The sequence below is a fragment of the Rhea pennata genome, chromosome 1 (assembly GCF_028389875.1).
Source record: "Rhea pennata isolate bPtePen1 chromosome 1, bPtePen1.pri, whole genome shotgun sequence".
NCBI classification, from domain to species: domain Eukaryota; kingdom Metazoa; phylum Chordata; class Aves; order Rheiformes; family Rheidae; genus Rhea; species Rhea pennata.
Window position 1 is genome coordinate 87,019,209 of NC_084663.1, and position 20,156 is coordinate 87,039,364.

At 38.1% G+C, this 20,156-nt stretch overlaps 2 protein-coding genes across 3 annotated transcripts in view; one reads left to right on the plus strand and one right to left on the minus strand.

Annotated features, from left to right (window-relative positions):
- MAN1A2 (mannosidase alpha class 1A member 2) overlaps positions 1 to 20,156 on the plus strand; it is a 159,195-nt gene that overhangs the window by 63,757 nt on the left and 75,282 nt on the right. For both annotated transcript variants that reach the window (XM_062594492.1, XM_062594501.1), the window contains 2 exons: positions 2,115 to 2,233; positions 4,705 to 4,785. In XM_062594492.1, the coding sequence (XP_062450476.1) occupies positions 2,115 to 2,233; positions 4,705 to 4,785 (200 nt within the window). The remainder of the gene's footprint in view (positions 1 to 2,114; positions 2,234 to 4,704; positions 4,786 to 20,156) is intronic.
- Positions 9,737 to 11,575, minus strand: LOC134142074 (signal peptide peptidase-like 2B). The gene has a single exon (XM_062578827.1). It carries the CDS (start codon positions 11,573 to 11,575, stop codon positions 9,737 to 9,739), a length of 1,839 nt encoding a protein of 612 aa, XP_062434811.1.

Below are 20,156 nucleotides of genomic sequence, written 5' to 3' on the forward strand. Positions count from 1 at the left end.
GAAATATGGGGCAGCGAGTGTGTTATGTCTCTGATCATATGGGTTGCCATATGTCCAACTCTATTCCTGTAGGCACAAGACTTCCGGGAATAGGGATTTCAAGTTAGGCTTTTTCCCCCTTTATTGGAAGACTTCATGTGCTGCCTAATGGATGCTAAAGAAAGAGGACTGGGTAAACAATGTGTTACGATATATTGATTGTAATCTTTTGACCTTTTGGAAATATGTTCAGCTCAACAGTTTTAAAAACCAGTGTTCAGAGAAGTCAGAATAAAGTTTCTTTGCAACCTTGATTCTGTCTCTAGTACCTGTATGCTGTGATCATTTAATTATTTGATCAATAAATGTTTAAGACCTAAGCCAATTCTTAAAAAAAAAAAAAAAAAAAAAAAAAAAAAAAAAAAAAAGAAAAGAAAAAAGAAAGAGGAATCTCTTCTTTTGTATTTCTATGCAGAGAATGCCATAAAAAAGAGGTTGTGTAAGTTTGTATTTTTCAAGATGATTCCTGCAGGGCTGGAAAGTAGATATACCCATGCCCAATATGCTGCTGGTACTCACTGGTGGGTGCTTGAATGTTTGCTTCTGAGATCTAGAAGAGTGTGGATGATAGTACAATGGTGCCTGAACTTTTTTTTTTCTTTTCCATGAGGGAGGAATGAATGGATTCTTGCGCGATGTACTCTTCTCACTCCATGCCTATTACAGAATATGAGAGTTTCCTGATGTGGTTATGGTAGTGCTCAAGCTTAAATGTTCTTATTTTTTGAAACTGTTACGAGACAACTGAACTTTTAGAATTCCCAAAGCTCCCTATTGATCCAAACACCTTGTGTTATAGTCTCCTTTTCATATTTTTTAAGTGGCAAATTAGAGGTTAACTGACATGTCATGAATATGAAAAGGTAGGAAGCAGGTGGCTTCTGTAGGTCTAATTCAAGTGCTGATCCACTTCTGTACAAACAATGGGATTTGGCACTTCTGTAAAGATTTTAGTATGACCTTTCAAACCTTACAGTACTTACGTACCACAACGAATCAACTTTCTAAGAGTTATAAATATACCTGATGACCAGTTTGCTAAAGGATATATATTCTAATTAATCTTAACAAATGTAGCATGTCCTGACATGAGCTTGAATATTCTTAATGAACCAAATAGACTTAAGGCTTTTCATATCTAGTTCAAATTCGTTAAAAACAAATGCACACCGAATTTTGAGGAAATTGATTACTTTGGTATAAAAACTGTTATGTTTAATTTTTATTATTCAGGGAGTTAATCCCTGAAAATGGATTAAGCTTTCATGTAAGTATCAGTAATTTAAGGGCTTAAGAGAATTACAGTTGGGATGGTAAGTTAATTCAGTTATTGTTATTCTTGAGAGAGGGGGAAAAAAAAACAAAAACTCTAAACATGTAGAACTCAGAAATGAATGAATAGAAACAACCTAAGCAGCAAGACTGTCTCCCTTGTACAAGCCAGTGACATACTCATCAATCAGCTGAATTGCTACTGTTTGAAGTGAATGGCATTTTAGGGTCAAGCGTCAGTGTTTTTTTTTTTTTTTTTCAGGAATTCATGAGTGCCTTTCAGAGCCTCTGCAATAGTTAAAGTGAACATCTTAGGGCTGTGACTTTATTAAAGAGGCCAGGCCAAGGCATGTCTGCTCATTTGCTCCTGTAGTAAATGTTGGGAAATATTAGACATTACTGCAATTACCGATCGCTTTATCTTGCATATGCTACACTTTTCTGTCCTCAAATCCCTAATAATCTCTTGAAGAGGCATGTCTTCCTATCCTTTTTTTCTGTCAAAGTGGAGTTGGTCATGTTCAGGTTAGGAGAGCAGGTAAGGAGCATTTTTCTCTCTCTGGTTTTCTCTCCCCAGAATACAAATGATAGCAGTGTCCAGAAGCTTTAAAAGAGAAGTGACATCCTCTTATGTAGCTGCTAATTCTTTGCTCATTTTGACTATTCCTTGTACTGTTTGTCTCTATAGTAACTTTGCTTTCTTACTGCTTAGCTTATTTTCTCTTGCTTTTGATGTTTAAGAAAAAAATAATGAAATAGTCACTTGTAACAGAAATCTCTTTTTTTCCCCTCACCTCCTTTAGGAAACTCACAAATGGGTGCTACCATAGTAGATGCATTAGATACTCTTTATATCATGGGGCTTCATGATGAATTCAGAGAAGGACAAGAGTGGATTGACAAAAATCTTGATTTCAGCGTGGTGAGTAGAACTTGTCCTAGTATTTCTTTAGTCCTTTTCACTGTGTTCCTCCTGAGGGAAGGTGAAAGAGGTCTTTCAGCTGGAGCTTAAAAAACTTACTCAAAGTATCAGAACTTCAGGTGCAAACTTTCAGTTTACAGACGTCCTCTGTGTTTAGAAAATTCTGTACTTTGAAGAAGAACTTTTGTACTCTTCTAATTATAGAGTTATGTCTCTATATTGTATTTTCAGACTACAAATTTTTATTGGATAATGGTAGAAAAGGAAAGTGGTCCATGAGAAACAACAGTGCCTCTACAGAAGAAATAGACGCAAAGTAAAGTCTGATTAAAAAAAAAAAAAAAAAGTCAGACTTTAGTAGCTGATAGTAGCAGCAAATAATGGAGTTATGAAAGACAATTTTTCCCAAACTATAGTATATAAATTACTTAACATTACGATCTAAGTGTTTTCTTCCCCCATATTATTACGATCTTTTAACAGTAAGCCAGAATGCCATTTGAGTGTCCTTCGTTTGCCTGTAGATTCAAAATCAATCAGAAGAATTTTTCAGTTGGTTATACAGTTGGTTTCTGATATTTGGAAATTCTTCCTGTATACAGAGTTCATTAATGTTAAATAGAAGAAATGACTCTATTTTGTTCTTATTAGGGCTCTTAGTACTATTTGGGGGAATATTTCATAAACTGACAGAACTTGTATTTCAGTTCTAGAACTTGCCCTATGGCTCCAAAAAGATTTTTATACTCAACAATGTACAAAGTGAAACTTTGGTATGTAGTCAGAGTTGAACAGATGTTTATTTTTGTTCTTATATTAAATTCTACATTTCAGAAAGGATTTGTTTTGTTTCATACATTGATTATCTGGCAAACACTACGGAAATTCTACTCTCTGCTCCCCCTGTCTCCCTTCACTCCCGATACTGCCAAATAATTATGTAGTCTAAAACTGAAGACTCTACATATGTCAGAGACAGAATAGACATAATGATATCATTATGACTATGGACTAAATTGCTTCCTAGTTTTATTCTGAACCAAGGCAATCTCAATATAAATTTGCAGATTTAATCCTGTATTTGTTGAAAAAAATTACATGATCCACTGGGCTTCAATTATAGCTTTCCATGTATCAAAAACGTTCCTGAAAGTTAACAAGTTTTCTTATTTATATGAACCTTATATTATTCAAAGTAGAAACAAACTCATCTTAAGAATTGTTCTTAAAGTTACTGTTCCTTTTGGATAATTTTGCTGAGAAACAGAAGTTACTGGTTTCACTATACATTTTTTGCTTGTGCTGATTATGTTTGTAGTAGGTATTCTAGGGAATTAGACATTGTATTGTTGATATTTTCTATATGTGAATAGCAATACATCTTTCACTTAAATCGTATTTTTTAGATACTTCAAACTTTAGACTTCTAAGCATAAACAGTATTTAACATTTAAAATGTTCATATAATCTCTCTGAGATAAGTAATATGTGCTTTTGGGATTGTGCAAAATGCTGGATACAGCCGTAAGTGCCACAGAAAATATAGTGTAGAAGGGAAGATACTGATAAATGTCATGTTATCTGCGTGCTAACTACTAGAACGGCTTGTACTGTGTAAATTCCAGTGACTTTTCTAGGTAAAAGGAAAGCATACCTTATCTCAAAAGCCTTTATTAAAATATACATTTCTCTATTTAATGGGTTGAATGAATAGAAGTTTATAGGAGAGACAGATGGGGTATATGCAGGCAAAGGAATGAATGGGGGCCAGTAGGATGCAGAAAGATGATAAAACTAGTTAGCTTCTCTTAATTTTCCAGACCAGGTTCAATGAACCAGATGTACTAGTGAATTTAGCCCAAATATATTAAAATAGATGGTGGTAGTAATATTTTTTATGCTTTTGAGTTTCTCAGTGGTCTGCAGTACATGTTGTCATAATATCAAATATAAGAAGGCTGTTCCCATTTGGACTACATTAAAATTGAGTTGAATTTGAGATTATACATGGGTAAGTCAGGGTAAGAAAGCACTTTACAGGAATTCTCTAATTATGCTTCTATTCTGTTTTAAATCTAGAAAATTCTCAGGTGTGGTTAAATGTAAGAAAAAGTAAGATGTGCTGAGTTATGGGAATGTACAGTCTTTGCCTTCTCTCCTACGCTCCGCCAAAGAACTTGCACTTTGTAGTGGTAACATAATTAGAAAAGGTGAAAAACTAATTTGATTTTTAAAAATGAGTTTAATTTCACACAAGAGGCACTACTCACTGTCATGAAGATGTACACAGGAATACTAGTATAGATCTAGATAGTGGCACGATGCCAACCCCTGCATGCTTATTGGCTTTGGATATGTACGTTCCTCTGCCTTGTGGTTTTTTTTTTTTTTGTTTGTTTGTTTGTTTTTTTGTTCTTTGCTTAGGGAGCTTGTTAAATATTTACTGTCTTTTTTTGTTTTTCCTCTTCCAGAATTCTGAAGTATCTGTTTTTGAGGTCAATATTCGCTTCATTGGTGGTCTACTGGCAGCATACTACCTTTCAGGTCAAGAGGTAAGGAAACTGGAAAGTGTCTGTGAGATTTCATGTATTCTAGCAAATAAAGGTTGCATATGAAAAATTTTTTAGAATCTTAATTTATCCACAGTTTGCAAACTAATTTTACACACTTGTTTCTGTGCAGCTCTAAGCTAATTGGAAATCCTTCCTTAGAACTTTGAAATGCCTCATTTGTCAAGGTTTTCAGAAGATGCCCACTTCAGTCTGAAATGTCAAATCCCTAGCTTTTAATGCCAATAATAACTCATTTTATCTACAAAAGTAGAAATAATATTTTTCTCAGTTGTCCTGCAAGGCTTCAGATTTGCTTCACAAAAGTCTTAGAAAATCTTCTTACCATTTCCTCAGTGACAAATTGAAAAATATCAGGTCAAATCCATCTGAGTGCTTATCCAAATACATGCTTATATTGATAGAATGCATATACCCAAACAGTTGCAATCTTGGACTATGGTTTAGTAGTATCATTACTGTGGCCTCATGTCCCATTTCCTCTTATACTTTAACAAGGATGGAACCTGGCCCAGCCTACACATTAAGTCATAGCTTTTCTCATGTCTTAACAACTAGGTGTTTTTTGGGGTTTGATTTTGTTAATTTACTTGGATCCCCCCCCCTTTTTTGTGGCTTTTCTGTAGTCCTTTACCTAAAACATTAGGCTTTCAGCCATATTTCATGGGTTTGATCCTTTTCCACTTGTCCAAACTTCTTGTCCCTCTTCATGTAGGGGAGAACCATGTGGCTGTCCACAAGTTCTCAGAGATTGTATCAGAAGCCTAAAAGGAATGAGGAGAGACTCCATATTTGTTATCTTTGGAATCTTCCTGGGACCCATGAATTTTTGGGAATAGAGCACACTGTGGCAGAGCATGTGACAGAACCATTGCTTATCTTGAAAGAAATTGTTAATTCACTTTTCATCGAGTATTGCTGCCTCACCTTCTTTACTGTTTGCACTCTCCAAGCTTCACCTTGTTGTATTAAGATTAGCTGCAAACAAGCCCTTTCTGCTGCACTAATTTATGTGGTGTATTGTAGGAGGCCTGAAAGAAAAGGAAAAGCACAGAATTTTGCTACTCCATCTCCTTTGTAGCAGCTTAAGTGCTGAGCTTGTGTTCATGGCAGTGAGTCTTTCTGTGCCTGCAGAGTCTCTCAGGCTTGATCTCACACCAGCGTTTCCTGGGAGCTCAATAAGGATTTTACCCTCAGAGTGGCTCTATTCCCCATTGTTAAGAGTCAGCTCTTTAATGCTGATCATGTTAAAAGCCTTCAAGCATTGAGTAGAACAGTCCCACATCATCTTTTCAGATGTGAACAGTGATCCTGTCTCTGGATAACTCAACTGGAGTGTGCTCCTTGGAATTAGCTACTGTCAATATGAAAAACCGCAGAGGAATAACAAAGATTACTTATTGATTACTGGATTTATTTGTATAGATCAGGCTCTCCAATGGACCTTTAACACTTCATGATTTGTGGTAGAAGATTATTTTTGTCCCGTGATCTTATTTCCTATCTTTATTTTCCAAAAGAAGAGCTCATTAACAAGTGTTCAGACCGCTTTTCTTTCATGTAGTATGGCAGACAGGATTGCTTTTGTTATCTGAGAGATTACTTCATTTGCTGAGTTAGATGTCTTCTGTGCAATTTGTCAGCATAGATAAGATAAGCAAGGAAGTCTGAGACTTCAAAGATTGAGCCCAGAAGAGAGAGATCTGCCTCCGATGAAAACTCTTGGGAGTGAGTCATTTCCTAGTTAAACTGTTCAGTTGGTTTCAGATCTGATGTTTCCAGATGTGGTATTTCCAATCTCGTCTTCTGTGTGCTGTCCCCCAGAAAGAAAGATACTCATCAGCTCTGGTTTGGGGCATGTGTCATTCTACTTCTGTTGCACTCAGACATTTGAGGAAGCACTTCTTAGCCACTTTTAAAACAAACAAGTCTGATCTCAAGCATTTGGATATTTTACCCACTCAGTTCACAGATGTGCACATGGGCCTGTGCATCTGAGGACATCTCTAACTATTAGTAGGTATCATTGCTTTGTTCATCAGTCATTTATGTGCTCATTTTCTCTTCCCATCTGTTCATGATGGGAAAACACCATCTCCCCTATACACCATCTCCCTTCCACCAAACATCTGTTTCTCTAAGATTTACTAGATCTTGGTTCAGGAGTCTGTCACATTCATCTCTGTATTTTTGTATTGCTTGTTTGATATATTAAAACATAGTTTTGTATGTAGAATAGGCCTCTCAACTTTTTGCCTTTAGTGTGCATAAAATCTGCTTAGGTCGGCCGTGGAGGGTTACTGCTGCTTGACTGTTATAAAACCTGTTCTTATTTCCTTTTGATTCCTATCTGTTAGTGCTGATAAAGATGCTGAACTGACAGCCTTAAAAGAAAGTGTCCAAGGCCTAATTTTGGCTGTGACAGTTAACCACATTTAAGTGGCCACATTTGGAGCACTTGTTAATCAGCATGGTTTATCTATGTGCTTTTGCCCTTTGTATAGAGAGGATAATTGTACTTGATAGGTTTTTGTCTGGTTGTGATTCATCATGCTAGATATTGATCATGGTTTAAAAGATACCTAGCTATTAGTTGAGATAGAATTGTCCTGCTTACTGCTGTTTTCAGAAATATGTTAATTTTTTAATTATTTATTTTCTCAGAATAGCATGACTGTCTCCATGGCATATTTTAATTGTCATATTACTGGTATTAGATGAAAATCAACCGTGATCAGGCTTTTAATGGTAGGAGAGCTGGTTAAGAGGATGGCAAAATTTAACAACATTCGCAATAGGATTGTATTGCTGTCCCTTCTTTCAATAAGAGTTCTCTTGTGCTCACTCACTGCAGTGGATGAGAAAATAATGAAATACACTTCCTTTACAACAAGAAATGCTGCTGTTTTAGCAACTGGCATCTTGGTTTAAAATTCTGTAGGCTTGTCCAGTCCATTGTAGTGTCAAACTTATTTTTTTATTTGGCACACAACTCTTCCAAAGACTTGAACAACCCGATGTGTTACATTTGGGAATTTCTGCTGGACTTCCTGGGGCAATGAGCATGTGTGAAACTACAGTTCGTGGAGTGTGTGTTTTCATGTCCTCTTGGCCAAATGGTTTGGTTTGTATTGCCTTACTATGCCATTTTGTTGATGTAGAGGAACGAAGTTGTTTCTCTGTCTAGCTGGCAATTCTCCTGCTTTTGTAAAATCACTGTCTTCCTTCAGAGGGCTTTATAAACTGAAGACAAACAGAACGTAACTGTGAAACTTGGCACAGTAGGAAATGTGCCTATGCATTTTGTTTCAATTTCCTCAAGTTGAGTGAAACCTGAAGGCTTCTGGTGACCAAGATAGTAGGTCTGCAGTCTGGGAGGCTCTTGTTTAAATCTTCGGTGCAACAAGAAGTTTTTCCTGTCTGAATGTGGACAGGTCATTTGGTCTTTGGCTAGATGTCTATTATCAGATCCAAGAGTATGCCTTTCTGGACCCATCTCCTAGATAGGAATGAGATCCAGATCTGTTATTGCTTTTGAGACTCTTTCAAGTTTTGAGTCTGTGGCTTCTCTCCAAAGTATATCATTAAAATATATAATGATTATATGCTAAAATAGTGAAATATGTACTTTTTAAATTATATTATCAAACCAAAGAGAGGAAATGATGTGTTAAAAAGCGTAAGAAAAAAGTGTGACAGGCTCCGTGGGATGCTTTAGGCAGCTCTCTGGTATTTTGCTCTGTGCCGGAGATTTCTTCTCATTAGCTACCAATATGAAGTGTTTACTCTACTGATCCTTATTCCTCATTCAGCTGTATGTTAACAGGCATACATAGTATCAAATTTCTGAACAGGAATTGCAAAATTTGTTGTGTCTACTCTGACTTAGGAGCCACTTATTAAGTGTTTTTGGAGAGAACAGAATTCAGGAGCATTGCTTAGTAGGAGTTACTGGGAGTCATATTGTAAGAACTAGGCACTCCTTTTCTCCACTCCAGATTATAATAGAATGGATAAAATTTTAACAGTTTGTGTTTTGATCAGAGAGGAAGCATGATCTTGCAGTTAAATTGTAACTTTTACGTCTTCTGTGCTCTCAGGCACCACTGTGCTTCCTCTTCACTAGCTGTCAAACAGTATTAACGTGGCCTAATTAACATATTGGGGTAAAATACACAGCGATCTCTTATGCGACCTGAGCCAGGCTTTTCTCAGTAATTCCTGTAACAATCTTTTAACTTTTGGAAGAATTAGACAGGGTCTTCATCATACTTGGAGGGGGCTTGTGATGTAGCTGATAATACGAAGGAAATAATTAGGAAAGAAATGTTCCATGTATATACTTTGGAGTATACATTGAACATGGCAGCCTAGGATCAAAATCAGCACTTCATGGTTTAAAAAACAAAACAAAATAATTTGTTTGGTCGCAGTATTACAGCTACAAGTATTTTTCCTTTCTCTTGCATTATCCTGGCAAATATTTCATTTTTGCATTTGGTTTATGCATCCATTTTTTAATAGTTTTGAATGATGCTCTTTAAAGACTTATTTAGCATTTTCTGTAGAACAGTATGTGCCTGTATGTAAGACTATTCCCTAGTCTTACTGTGTAAGAATGCTTTGTGTTCTTTATGATTAACTTCTTATCCTACAATAATAAAATATCTTTATATCATTCTATTGTGAGCAATAATGTAAGGATAGAAATGCTTAATGAAACAAATTATCATATATATACAGAGATCGGAACAAGATAAAGCACTACATTTCACACACAAAAAAGGATGCTTTTACAGGTCCTACTTTTATTGCTGAATTGGAATTGGCTGCTCATGCAGTTTTTTGAATTCTCCTGGCTTCCTTCATTATCTGGAAATCAGTCATGTTAAATAACTGTTTTCTCAAGGTGTGGTTCTAGAATTTTTGTCTGTCATGGTGTCTGGCTGGTTCTCTGCTTTGAGACTGCCTTATTCAAGATCACACTTTCGTAGTTGCTTATTTCTTCTCTTGATAATATGAAGCTTTTTTCTTCACTGTGTATGTTGGTGTCAGTAAATTCTTCTTTAAAAACAAATGAATTATCTGGTTGTTCTTTATTGCATATGCGATTGATCATTTGTTCTTCTCCTTCTTTGAGTCGTATTTGTGTCTTTGTACCTTTTTGGATGTCATGGTGGCTGATACTAATTTCCAAGGGAGGACAGGAGGGCTGCTTTGTAAAATCATTGCCTGTCCAAAAGACTGTCAACTCCTGGCGCAAAAAAGCAACAAGCAAGCAAGCAGTAAGAGTGAAGGTCACCAAGTAGAGAAGAGCTGGCTGACCTTTCTGCGTTAATGTCGAAGCTGTGAAGCTCACCAATAGACCATAGGTATACGCTATAGTAGAAGTTACAAAATAGATCCATGAAGTGTGTGCTCGAATATCAAATCTATAAGAGTAGGCTACCAGGAAACCAGGAATTAAAATGTCCCCAAGGCCTAGGACAGTAAAAGGGCCGTTGTCAAAAGCTGATGAAGGATACCACGCTGGAATCTTCAGCAGAAAAGGGATTTTCTCATGGTGGGCTGTATTGAATGGTCCAAGAGCTACCATTTCCATTATGCTGTCACCACACTTGGTTAGTAAAGGAGTGATAAACACAAAAAAGACATCATAGACCAAAAGAGCAAGTAGAAATAAGCTGCAGTTCTTCATCTTTGGTATGTGAACTGTTTTCAGTTCATAAAGACAGATAGAGATTCCTAGAGCATCTTGTAGGATCCAAGCCCATTGATCCTCATTTCTGAAAACCATCCAAAGGACAACAATGAAGATGCTGAACCCTGCTAAGAGCAATTTCTTCACTTCCAAGCCTTTGTGAAAATGCTGTAAATAAACTTTCTGCTCCCCAAATGGGAGTTTGTTCAAGGAAGGGGATAGACAGCTGTAGAGGCCGAGAGATGCATATAGGCAGAATAATCCTATCATTAAACACACTACGTGATCATAAAAGCAGTAAAGCATGAGTAACAAAACGGATGATGTTGCTATGCTTCCACAGATAAAGGGGATATTGGGATTGATTGTTACATATTCAAAATAATCTCTTTTTTTACAATTGGATTTGATGTATTGCTGTCTTTTCTTCTCTGTGGCTCCTGCCCAATAGCCTCCAGCGCTGACTGTACCCACTGCCAGAATGAACATGATACCCATATTACACCCCAAATCTCTGCCCAGCTTCTTGAAAAATAGGTATATAAAGTCCGTACTGCTGAGCAAATCTACAGGAATAGTGAGCTCTTCACAGTGATCCCAATCATGGGCATGCTTGCTGCCTCCTGGAAAAGTTACTAGGGCATCTCCCCCGAGGGTTAGTAGCCCTTGAGTCCCGTTTATTCCCTGGAGCCTGGAGCTCTCAAAGAAGTTGCAATCAGCCTTTCTCCCTGAGGCGGTTGAAGTGCTGAGGCCTGCACCTTCACTGTAATCTTCACCAAAGGAGGAAGGAAGACAACACAAGGCTGAGAAGGTGAAGCTCTGATCCAGCTGGAGCCAGTGAGGTTGGTTATCCTTGGGCTGGAGGAAGTGTGCCCAGTAAGAAGGAACTAGGAAGCAGTAGTCTCCTCCCTTCATGGGAATAACTTTGGTGAGTCTAGTTTGATGAGCCAACATTTGCAGAAAAAGCAGGAGGAGCAGGTGCGGTAGAAGCAGTGCCACTATCTTCCGGATTTTCTGCATACTGCACCACCTTTTCTTATCCATTCCTTTCTCCAAGAAAGCTTCTGTCATTTTAGGATGACTCAGCTTACTTCCTTGTTACATGGCAAATCCTAGCCGAGCAGAAACTAGTCCCATCCACTGCTTTTTTCCTCTCTCTTTTTTCCTTTTATGGAGTTACCTGTGTCCCCCCCATTGGGGTAATAGTCTCCTTGCTATTATGTGGCAAGTCTGCCCCTTTCCTGGGGACAGCCCCACCCTTGTCTGTGACACCACGCGGCTCACCATGGTGACAAGCCCTATCTCGCAGCTGCGCATTTTGCATTCTGTCTGTGGGTACCTTCTAGGGCGGAGGGTCACCCAGCAGCTTTTGCCCTCCCTTTTACGTAGTCATTCTTTCAGCCTTGTGGCTATGTGAACGGGGAGATGCTAGCTCTGATGATAACTTCTCAAGCCCTTTGATGTTAGACTTTGGGTAAAATATCTTACTTCAGTTTATACTACCTTTCTAAACTTTTAGCCCTACTTAAAAAAAAAAAAAAAATCTGTCATTACCTATAAGCTTTCCTGGCACGCTTTATATTCTATTCTCACTCTTTGGTTTATGTCAGAACTTGAGAGAGAGCCTGTGTATATTGCAGGATGTACAACACAAATTATTGTAAGCCAGAAGCAGCAGGAGAGATGTTATTAACACAGATCCAGGGTGACTGAGGAATATGGTATGATGTGGTGGCTTCTGCAGACCCTTTTCAAGTACCTGGATTTTATCCAGGTGAATGAATGGCCAGAATCTTCCTATCATGACTAGATGGATAACTAATTGAATAGACATATAATCAACTTCTATTATTAATTTTGCTTTTGGGGCTAGCATGAAAGTTATTTGCAGCTAGAATTTATCCTGAGTGTATCTGAGCACAATGTTTGTTTGAAGATAAGCTAGCTGAGGTTGTCTAGGTGTTTCCATTCATACAGTTGTAAATTGTCTTGACCTTTCTATAAAGGTCTCTCTCCCATCAGGTCTTTTGACTGTAAAGGTATTTTGCATGCTTTCTGGTTGGTCTTTGACTTCCGATTTCTTCCTGCAAAATCAGCAAGTTGTGTATACTCTGCACAGTAAATTGGAAGACCAAGTCAAATAGTTTATGCCTTTAATGTGAATATATCCTAGCAACAAGTTTAATTTAAAAGGTTTCATTTATCGTTTTAGAGCTGAGCACTTTTAGTTTGTTGATATTTGCAGTTTAAGAAATGTAGATCTATTTCTCTGTTCTGATAGAATGATTGTTGTCAAACTGACAAATATCAAGAATGCAGTTTCAGTGATATCTTGCATTTCTTGCTCTATTAAAAACAATTTTCAGTTTCTCAAAGTCAAATATGTAACCCTGAAACAGAGTTAATGTTACTCCATTTAAACCCTTTCAGCCATCTTCAGCATAATAAAACGCATCTATCCTTTCCAAAGCACAGAACTGACAATGATGAAATTATGGTAATTTCCACCATTTTCCTGTAGTCAATAGCTTGTTGCATCGTTCTTTGGCAAGGGAAATATTTGGCTCAAATGCTGTGAAAAATGAAAAATTAAGTGCTCTTTTAGCTTCTGATTATGATTGTGAGTAGAAACAATAGGGAAATATTCATTGTCTGTTGTTCATAGAAATTTTTCACTGAATCAATGCTACTGAACAAACCATGCTGAGGATTAGAGTGTAATCAATACAAGTCCTGATTTAAACAGTAGTGGCCACAAAAATGGCATTTATTTAAACAGAGGTGTCATACTGTAGCGTGTCTAGTTTTTTCTCACTATAGAGACATAGAGAGAAATCAAGTTCTGTGATCATACTGGCTGCCCTTACATCACATTTTTTGTGTTTTCCAGTATTAATTTGTACTTTAGTTTTCACAAGTTCTTTTAGCAGACTTAGGGAGTTTTCCTTGTCTTTCTGAGCTTTGCCTTTGGGAAACTGATCCTTTTCAGGCTGTTACTCTAAGCACTTGATAACATGTTTAACTGGAATTTTGGCTTAAATGTTATTAAACCTGACATAACTTTTTGTGATTAATATATGTTTAGCACAATCTTAATTCTCTATTTTTACATATATGCTAGGATATAGGCTTTATTTACATCTGTCTATACCATTTCTTGTTTAACGCTCGTTTCAATGGGCAGGCCTATTTTCTTCTGATCCTCAAGAATTCACTACTTATCTTGGTATGCTTGCCCTGTTTTGTTTTGTTTTGATTTTGTTTTAACTGTATCACGGGTGCATTTTATCAAGAGGGGCAGAATTCTCACTTTTGTATCTGTCCATACATGAGAACCTGTCAGGTAGGTGTGTATGAGAGGCATGTGGTTCTTTGGACCACATGATGCATGCACGCTGTTACGTGAAGTTGTGTGATGTTGAAAGGAGCTTACTATTAGAGGCTGCAGCTGTAGAACACGTCTTCTAAACTGATTCTTTTGAGCCTCCAAGAAGTATGTGTGCCAGCTATGGTATGGTGCCACAGCCGCTCACTCTTTCTGACTCCAGAGCTTAGATGGAAAAGCTCACGAGGTCATGGAGTGCTTAGAAAGTACTGCTCTGTCCTGCAAATATCTGAAATGCAAGCTGAGCTATAGGGGAGAGCACAAGGGAAGAGCTAGTCATTGCACATACCTTTTGTGCGGAAGACTTGGCAGGTCGCATTTGTCTAGCCTCTGTCTATATCTGCACTCAGGATAAATTTACTATTCTTAATCGTTTTTTGTACAATGATACTGTGTATAAGTGTCCTATGAATATTCATCCGTGAAGGTTTACACTGTTCCTCTAAGAGAAGGCAGTGTTACCATGCTAATTTCAGACAGCAATAACTGAGTAGTGGATAGGTTTATGGATAAAATGCAGAAGGTATTCAATGATTTGTGGTGCTTCAGTGGACAGAAGCATAACTTTACATGTGCTTGACTTTGCCTTTTCTCACAAATTAGTATTCTGAGTGCCTATGGCCTGCAGCTGCAGATTAATCTGTGACACTTACAAAAATTCAACACGTTTTCTGAAGCAAGATGAGACAAAAAAGAAATGGTGGTATCTGAAAACTCTGTTTTGACTTGCTTGTCTAGCATCTTATAGGAGGTCTTTAACAAACCCAAGTATTTAACCCATGGCTTCTGGTCCTTCTGCTAGGCCTTCCCATAGTAGTTCAGCTGCAGCTGTTTGCAACAGGATTCCGAGGCTTTTTCTAGTTCTTGGGTGTGTTCTGGTTTGTAAAGGAGATGACTGAGAATTGAGGTTTGTAAGTGATACTATTTTGCCTAGATTTCATTTCTTAGTGGTCCATAAAGAGGTTTGTGTGTAAGCAGGAGTAACCCTATTTTGTATTTAAAACAGCTAGGCATCTTATCTGGTATGAACTGCATTTTTCTGGAGGGATTCCCTAAGCTATATGTTGACTGTTTGGTTTTCTTATGAAGTAGACCTTTACAAATCCTTAAAACTCTGTGATTGATAATAGCAAATAAAATATTCCTGGTAGCAACAATGAATGGAATTATGGAACCTTAGAGATGGATGGAAAGTCAGTTGTTGCATAGAGTACTTTACTCTGCTTGAGAATTAGCATCACGTTAGGAAAACAAAGCAAATGTTATTCTGTTGGCATTTGTATGATAGTGGCAGGAGGACCTTTATATCATTATGACAAAGTGTTCTCGTCTTCTGATGATTTATTAATATCATAAAAGGAATAGCTTATTGTTTTATTTTTGTTGAACAAATCTATTTATTTATATTTGTAATGTAAGAAAGCTTGATGATCTATTGTGTTTACTCTGCCAGCGCTAAATATAAAGTAGTTCTTTTATATGATCATCTTTTCTCATTTTTATAACTACAATCAAAATGACATATATTTCTGGGCAAGATGATCATATAACTCATGTGGATAAATTCAGCCTGAATTCTGTCATTTAAAATAGAGAGCGAGGGCTGTGAAGTACCTGATGTTCTATTAACAGGTAATCAAAATAATCCTTTTCGAGGAAACTGATAGGCAGTGTCTCTTCTGTTCAGGAAATATCCTTAGTAAAATTATGCTGATCAGTGCCAGCTGATCTGTCCTACAGCCAACTTAAATCTGTAAAGCATAGGTCTTCTGTAAGCAAGACAAAGTATTTTGTGGACTGATTTCACAGTAGTACCTATGAAGGGTCTTCTCTAAATTAAATTTGCCAGAAAGTTTAACAACTCTGATGGGATAACTTCAACGTATCTAATAAAGATTTCAGTTTGTTGCCAGGAGATGAGCTGCTTATTCGTAAGTGGTCATGACAGCTGAGTGATCTCTAATCTGATGCAGCCATGAAAACAAGATCTTTTCTCTTGAATTTTAAAGCACTGTCACGTACATAGCTACTACAGTGCAGTCTGTAATCCTTGTGCACTTTCTGTTTACCAGACTTGTAGTAGACCTTTTCTCGACTGGAAAATGATACTTAGCCCAACTCATTGCTGCATCTGTGCTCTGCACAACACCCAAAGAAGGAAGGAAGGAAGGAGGGGAAAACTGACTTCATGGCATTTTTGTTTCCTCTGTTCTAAGTCTAATTGGAAATTAGTTTGCCCATTGGTGTAATATGATTTAAACTGGTAGAATTTAAAAATAAGCTGTTTAAGCAATAGAAAATACAGTAGCTGTGCAGTAATAGCTGCTGTTAAAGCTCTTTCTTTGATCATGTTCCTATAGAGGGTTATAGAAGCTAAAAAAAAATTATTTGTAGCTGCTTGCATCATCTATATCTCCTGATGACAGCATTTATTTTTGCCTCACTCTTCAAGAGTTCAGCAGTCATACTGATGCTGAGTGGCATTAATAACAGCAAGCACGTGTCTTACCTTTTATTTTACCAGATATTCATTTACTACGTTACTGCTGACACTGTAAAATGTTAATTCCTACCCACTGAGTTCTCCTATGCTTTTTTCTCCTATGTTAGCTTCCACAGTGGAGTTTTTCAAGTTTAGTCTCATTTTGACAAGAAGTATGGCGTTTTGTAAGCTTAAATTAATTCCTCCAATTAGATTTTAAGCTGCCCTTTTTTATCTTAAAACAAAACAAAAAAACAACTCTAGACATGATCACATCTTAAAACAGGGCCGCTTTGGCTGTTTTTGCCTTTTGAAACCTATTTTGACTCAGTGCTAACTAGTAGATTTCCTTCTCAAAAAGAGTCTTGAATATTAAAAACTGTTGTTCCTTAATGGTTATTTGCCTGATTCCAGTGGCTTAGATGAGAACAGTACATTTGGTACTGTGAGAGAATAACAAAATAAATGCCATGAATGTTACAAAGACTGCTAAGCAAAACTACTAAAAATAGCCAGCTTGCTTCTAAGGATATGTGTGCCTGTCCCATGGCAGAGATGGTGAACTCTCCTAGTCCATTAGGAACCTGAAAGATGCAAGACAACATCTGCAGTGGTACTGAATTACCATTTATGAATTGCAAAAATTGACTGACAAGAGTCTAACAAAATGGCCGAGATCTCTGGCCTACTAACATTGATTTTTTTTTCTTTAAAATATAAAACAACAGGTAAGTACCTGAACCAAAAGAACACAACTGTTATGTTCATATTCAAGAAGGGTAATATAAGGTGATCTACATTAGATGATCTATGAGCCAATTAGTCTGATATCAGTCCTATCAATGCCTACTCCTAATGTATGTGTTAATCTTACATAAGCTAAATATATCTATAAATCTGTGAAAAATGGGCAGTTTACTTCAGTTATTATTTTAAAAAATGCATTTGATGAAAGGGAGTGTATTTAATGTAGAGAAATTTTTATACTTGAAATTGTGTAAAAAAGTTAAATTTCTGAGAATATTAAAACTGAAATTTCCTTGAATATTTTATTTCTATAGTGTCTGTGATTTTTGTATTTTAATCTTTTCTGTAATACCAATGGGAGGAGGGAGTCTGTGTGTATAATGAGTATACATAGCATGAAGCAATACATAATTTCATCTATGCTTAACTTTTTTGTGAAGACAAATACAGTTTAAAGGAGTCTGAGTCATTCCTGGTAAAGTTTAAAGAGGAAACCAAGATTATTTAAAATGGAAATCTTGGTAGGATATTCGAGAGAAACAAAAGACAAATACAAAGGAATGATTGAGTTGAGGAAGGAAGGAGAAACTGATAAAACGTGAGCACAGAGCTGAAGGACAAAGACTAAGTTGCAGAGAAACGTAAGTGGAAAATAAAGGAGGTGCTTGACATGAGTAGAGACCGTATTAGGAGCAGATGTTACAAAAAAGCCGATGTCAGAGAGATTAATAATCAGAGAAGGCAGACTAGTTTTAGTGAGGGAAAAGGACTCTCAAAGGAATTGCACAAACTACTTTAATTGCTTACCTTCAGACCCATTTCTTAGGATTCTTAGCTTTTTAGATATTGCGCGCACTGATTTTCCGATGGCCATCTAGTTACATTTTATCGTCCTCCTTTCCTGCTCTCCAAACCAACTTATTTTCTCACTGCCTGCAACTAGTCAGTGAGCATCTAAGTCAGAGGTGAGACATTCTCCATGTTCTCATATGTGACTTTCTCAGTAAAGAGAACTATCAACTGAAAGGAGAATCTCTTTTAAAGTCCACTTACATCCTAGCGGCATGCTGAGTAATTCTGGTTGGTATGTTATGCAAATTCAATGTTATTGCTTCTAATTTTGAGACAATTTGTTTACAGAGGTAACTAATCTGGCATAACTAATTTGTGCATGTAAAAGTACTCTGGAAGAAGTCAGGGATACCCAAGACACAAAGGAAGGAAAGATACAGTACAAGTTGCCTGGCCTGAAAACAACTTTTAATAATAATAGAAAGGAGTACTAACTCAGAACTACTGTTGTTTGGCTCTGTTATCTCTAATTCGATCCTCCTCAACCAAAGGAAAGTCTTCCTTTCTCCAGACTTTCTCCCTTACATCCAGGCTACGGGATTTTTGAGGGCTACCCTTAGCAATGAAGACTGAAGCAAAGAAGGCATTCAGTAATTTTGCCTTCTGTAGCCAGTGTCCCCACCCCATTCAGTAGCAGGCCCACATTCTCCCCAGTATTCCTCTTGCTACCAATGTATTTGAAGAATCCCTTCTTGTTGTCCTTGACATCCCTTGCCAGATTTAATTCCAAATGGGCCTTAGTCTTCCTTGTTGCATCTCTACATACTCTGACAGCCTTCTTATAATCCTCCTGAGTAGTCTGCCCCCTCTTCCACATTCTATGTACTTTCTTGTTCTGTCTGAGTTTTATCAGGAGCTCCTTGCTCACCCATGCTAGTATCCTGCCACCTTTGCTGGATTCCTTTCTCCTTGGGATGCACTGTTCTTGAGCTTGGAGGAAGTGATGCTTGAATACTAGCCAGCTCTCCTGAACCCCCCTTCCTTCTAGGGCCTTAACCCATAAGATTCCTCCAAGTAGGTCTCTGAAGAGGCCAAAGTCTGCTCTCCTGAAGTCCAAAGTTGCGCTCCTGCTTATTGCCTTACCTTGTTCATGCAGGATCCTGAACACAACCATCTAGTGGTCACTGCAGCCAAGGCTGCTCCTAACCTTCACCCTAACCATTTTTTTTTTGTTGGTTAGGACAAGGTCCAGTAGGACACCCTTCCTCGTAGGCTCCTCCACCACCTGTGTCAAGAAGTTATCATCAGTGCTCTGCAGGAGCCTCCTGGACTGCTTGTGCCTTGCTGTGTAGTCCCTCCAGAAGATATCAGGGTGGTTGAAGTCTCCCATGAGAACCAGGGCCTGTGATCGTGAGGCTACTTCCAGCTGTCTGTAAAAGGCCTCATCGACTTCTTCTTCCTGGTCAGGTGGCCTGTAGTAGACACACAGTGTCCCCCATGCTAGCCTGCCCTTTGATCTTTACCCATAAGGTCTCAACTGCCTCCTCCCCCACCCCTAGGCAGAGCTCGTCCAGTTGCTGTCTCACATAAAGAGCAACTCCACCACCTCCCCTTCCTGGCCTGTCTTTCCTAAAAGGCACATAGCCATCCATGACACCGTTCCAGTCATGTGAGCTATCCCACCATGTCTCTGTGATTGCAATGAGATCATGGCCTTGTGACTGCAGACAGATCTCCAGTTCCTCCTATTTATTCCTCATGCTGCATGCATTGGTGTACAGACATTTCAAAATCATGCCTGCAGGTTTTCCAGGAAAGGTGTAATGGGGTCCCCTATGGCCATGTTTCATATGCACATCCCCAGCTGCATGCACCCGCTGGAGGCCCCCCAACCCGAGTTGTGTTTTATTGACTACCTTCTCTCTATGACCCTCCCCTTTCCCCTTCCTACTTAGTTTAAAGCCCTCTTTACCAGGCTGGCCAACCTGTTGACAAAGACACAGGTGTCCTGCTTAGTGAGGTGGATCCCATCTCTCCCCACCAGTTGCTGATCTTCAGACAGTGTCCCATGATTGTAGAAACCAAAACCCTGTTGCCAACACCAGCGGTGCAGCCAGTTGTTAATTTGGATAATTTGTCTACTCCTCCTCCCATCCCTCCCCCTCATCAGCAGGACTGAGGAGAAGACCACTTGGGCTCCCAGGCCCCTGGCCACCGTTCCCAAAGCTCTGAAGTCTTGCTTGATT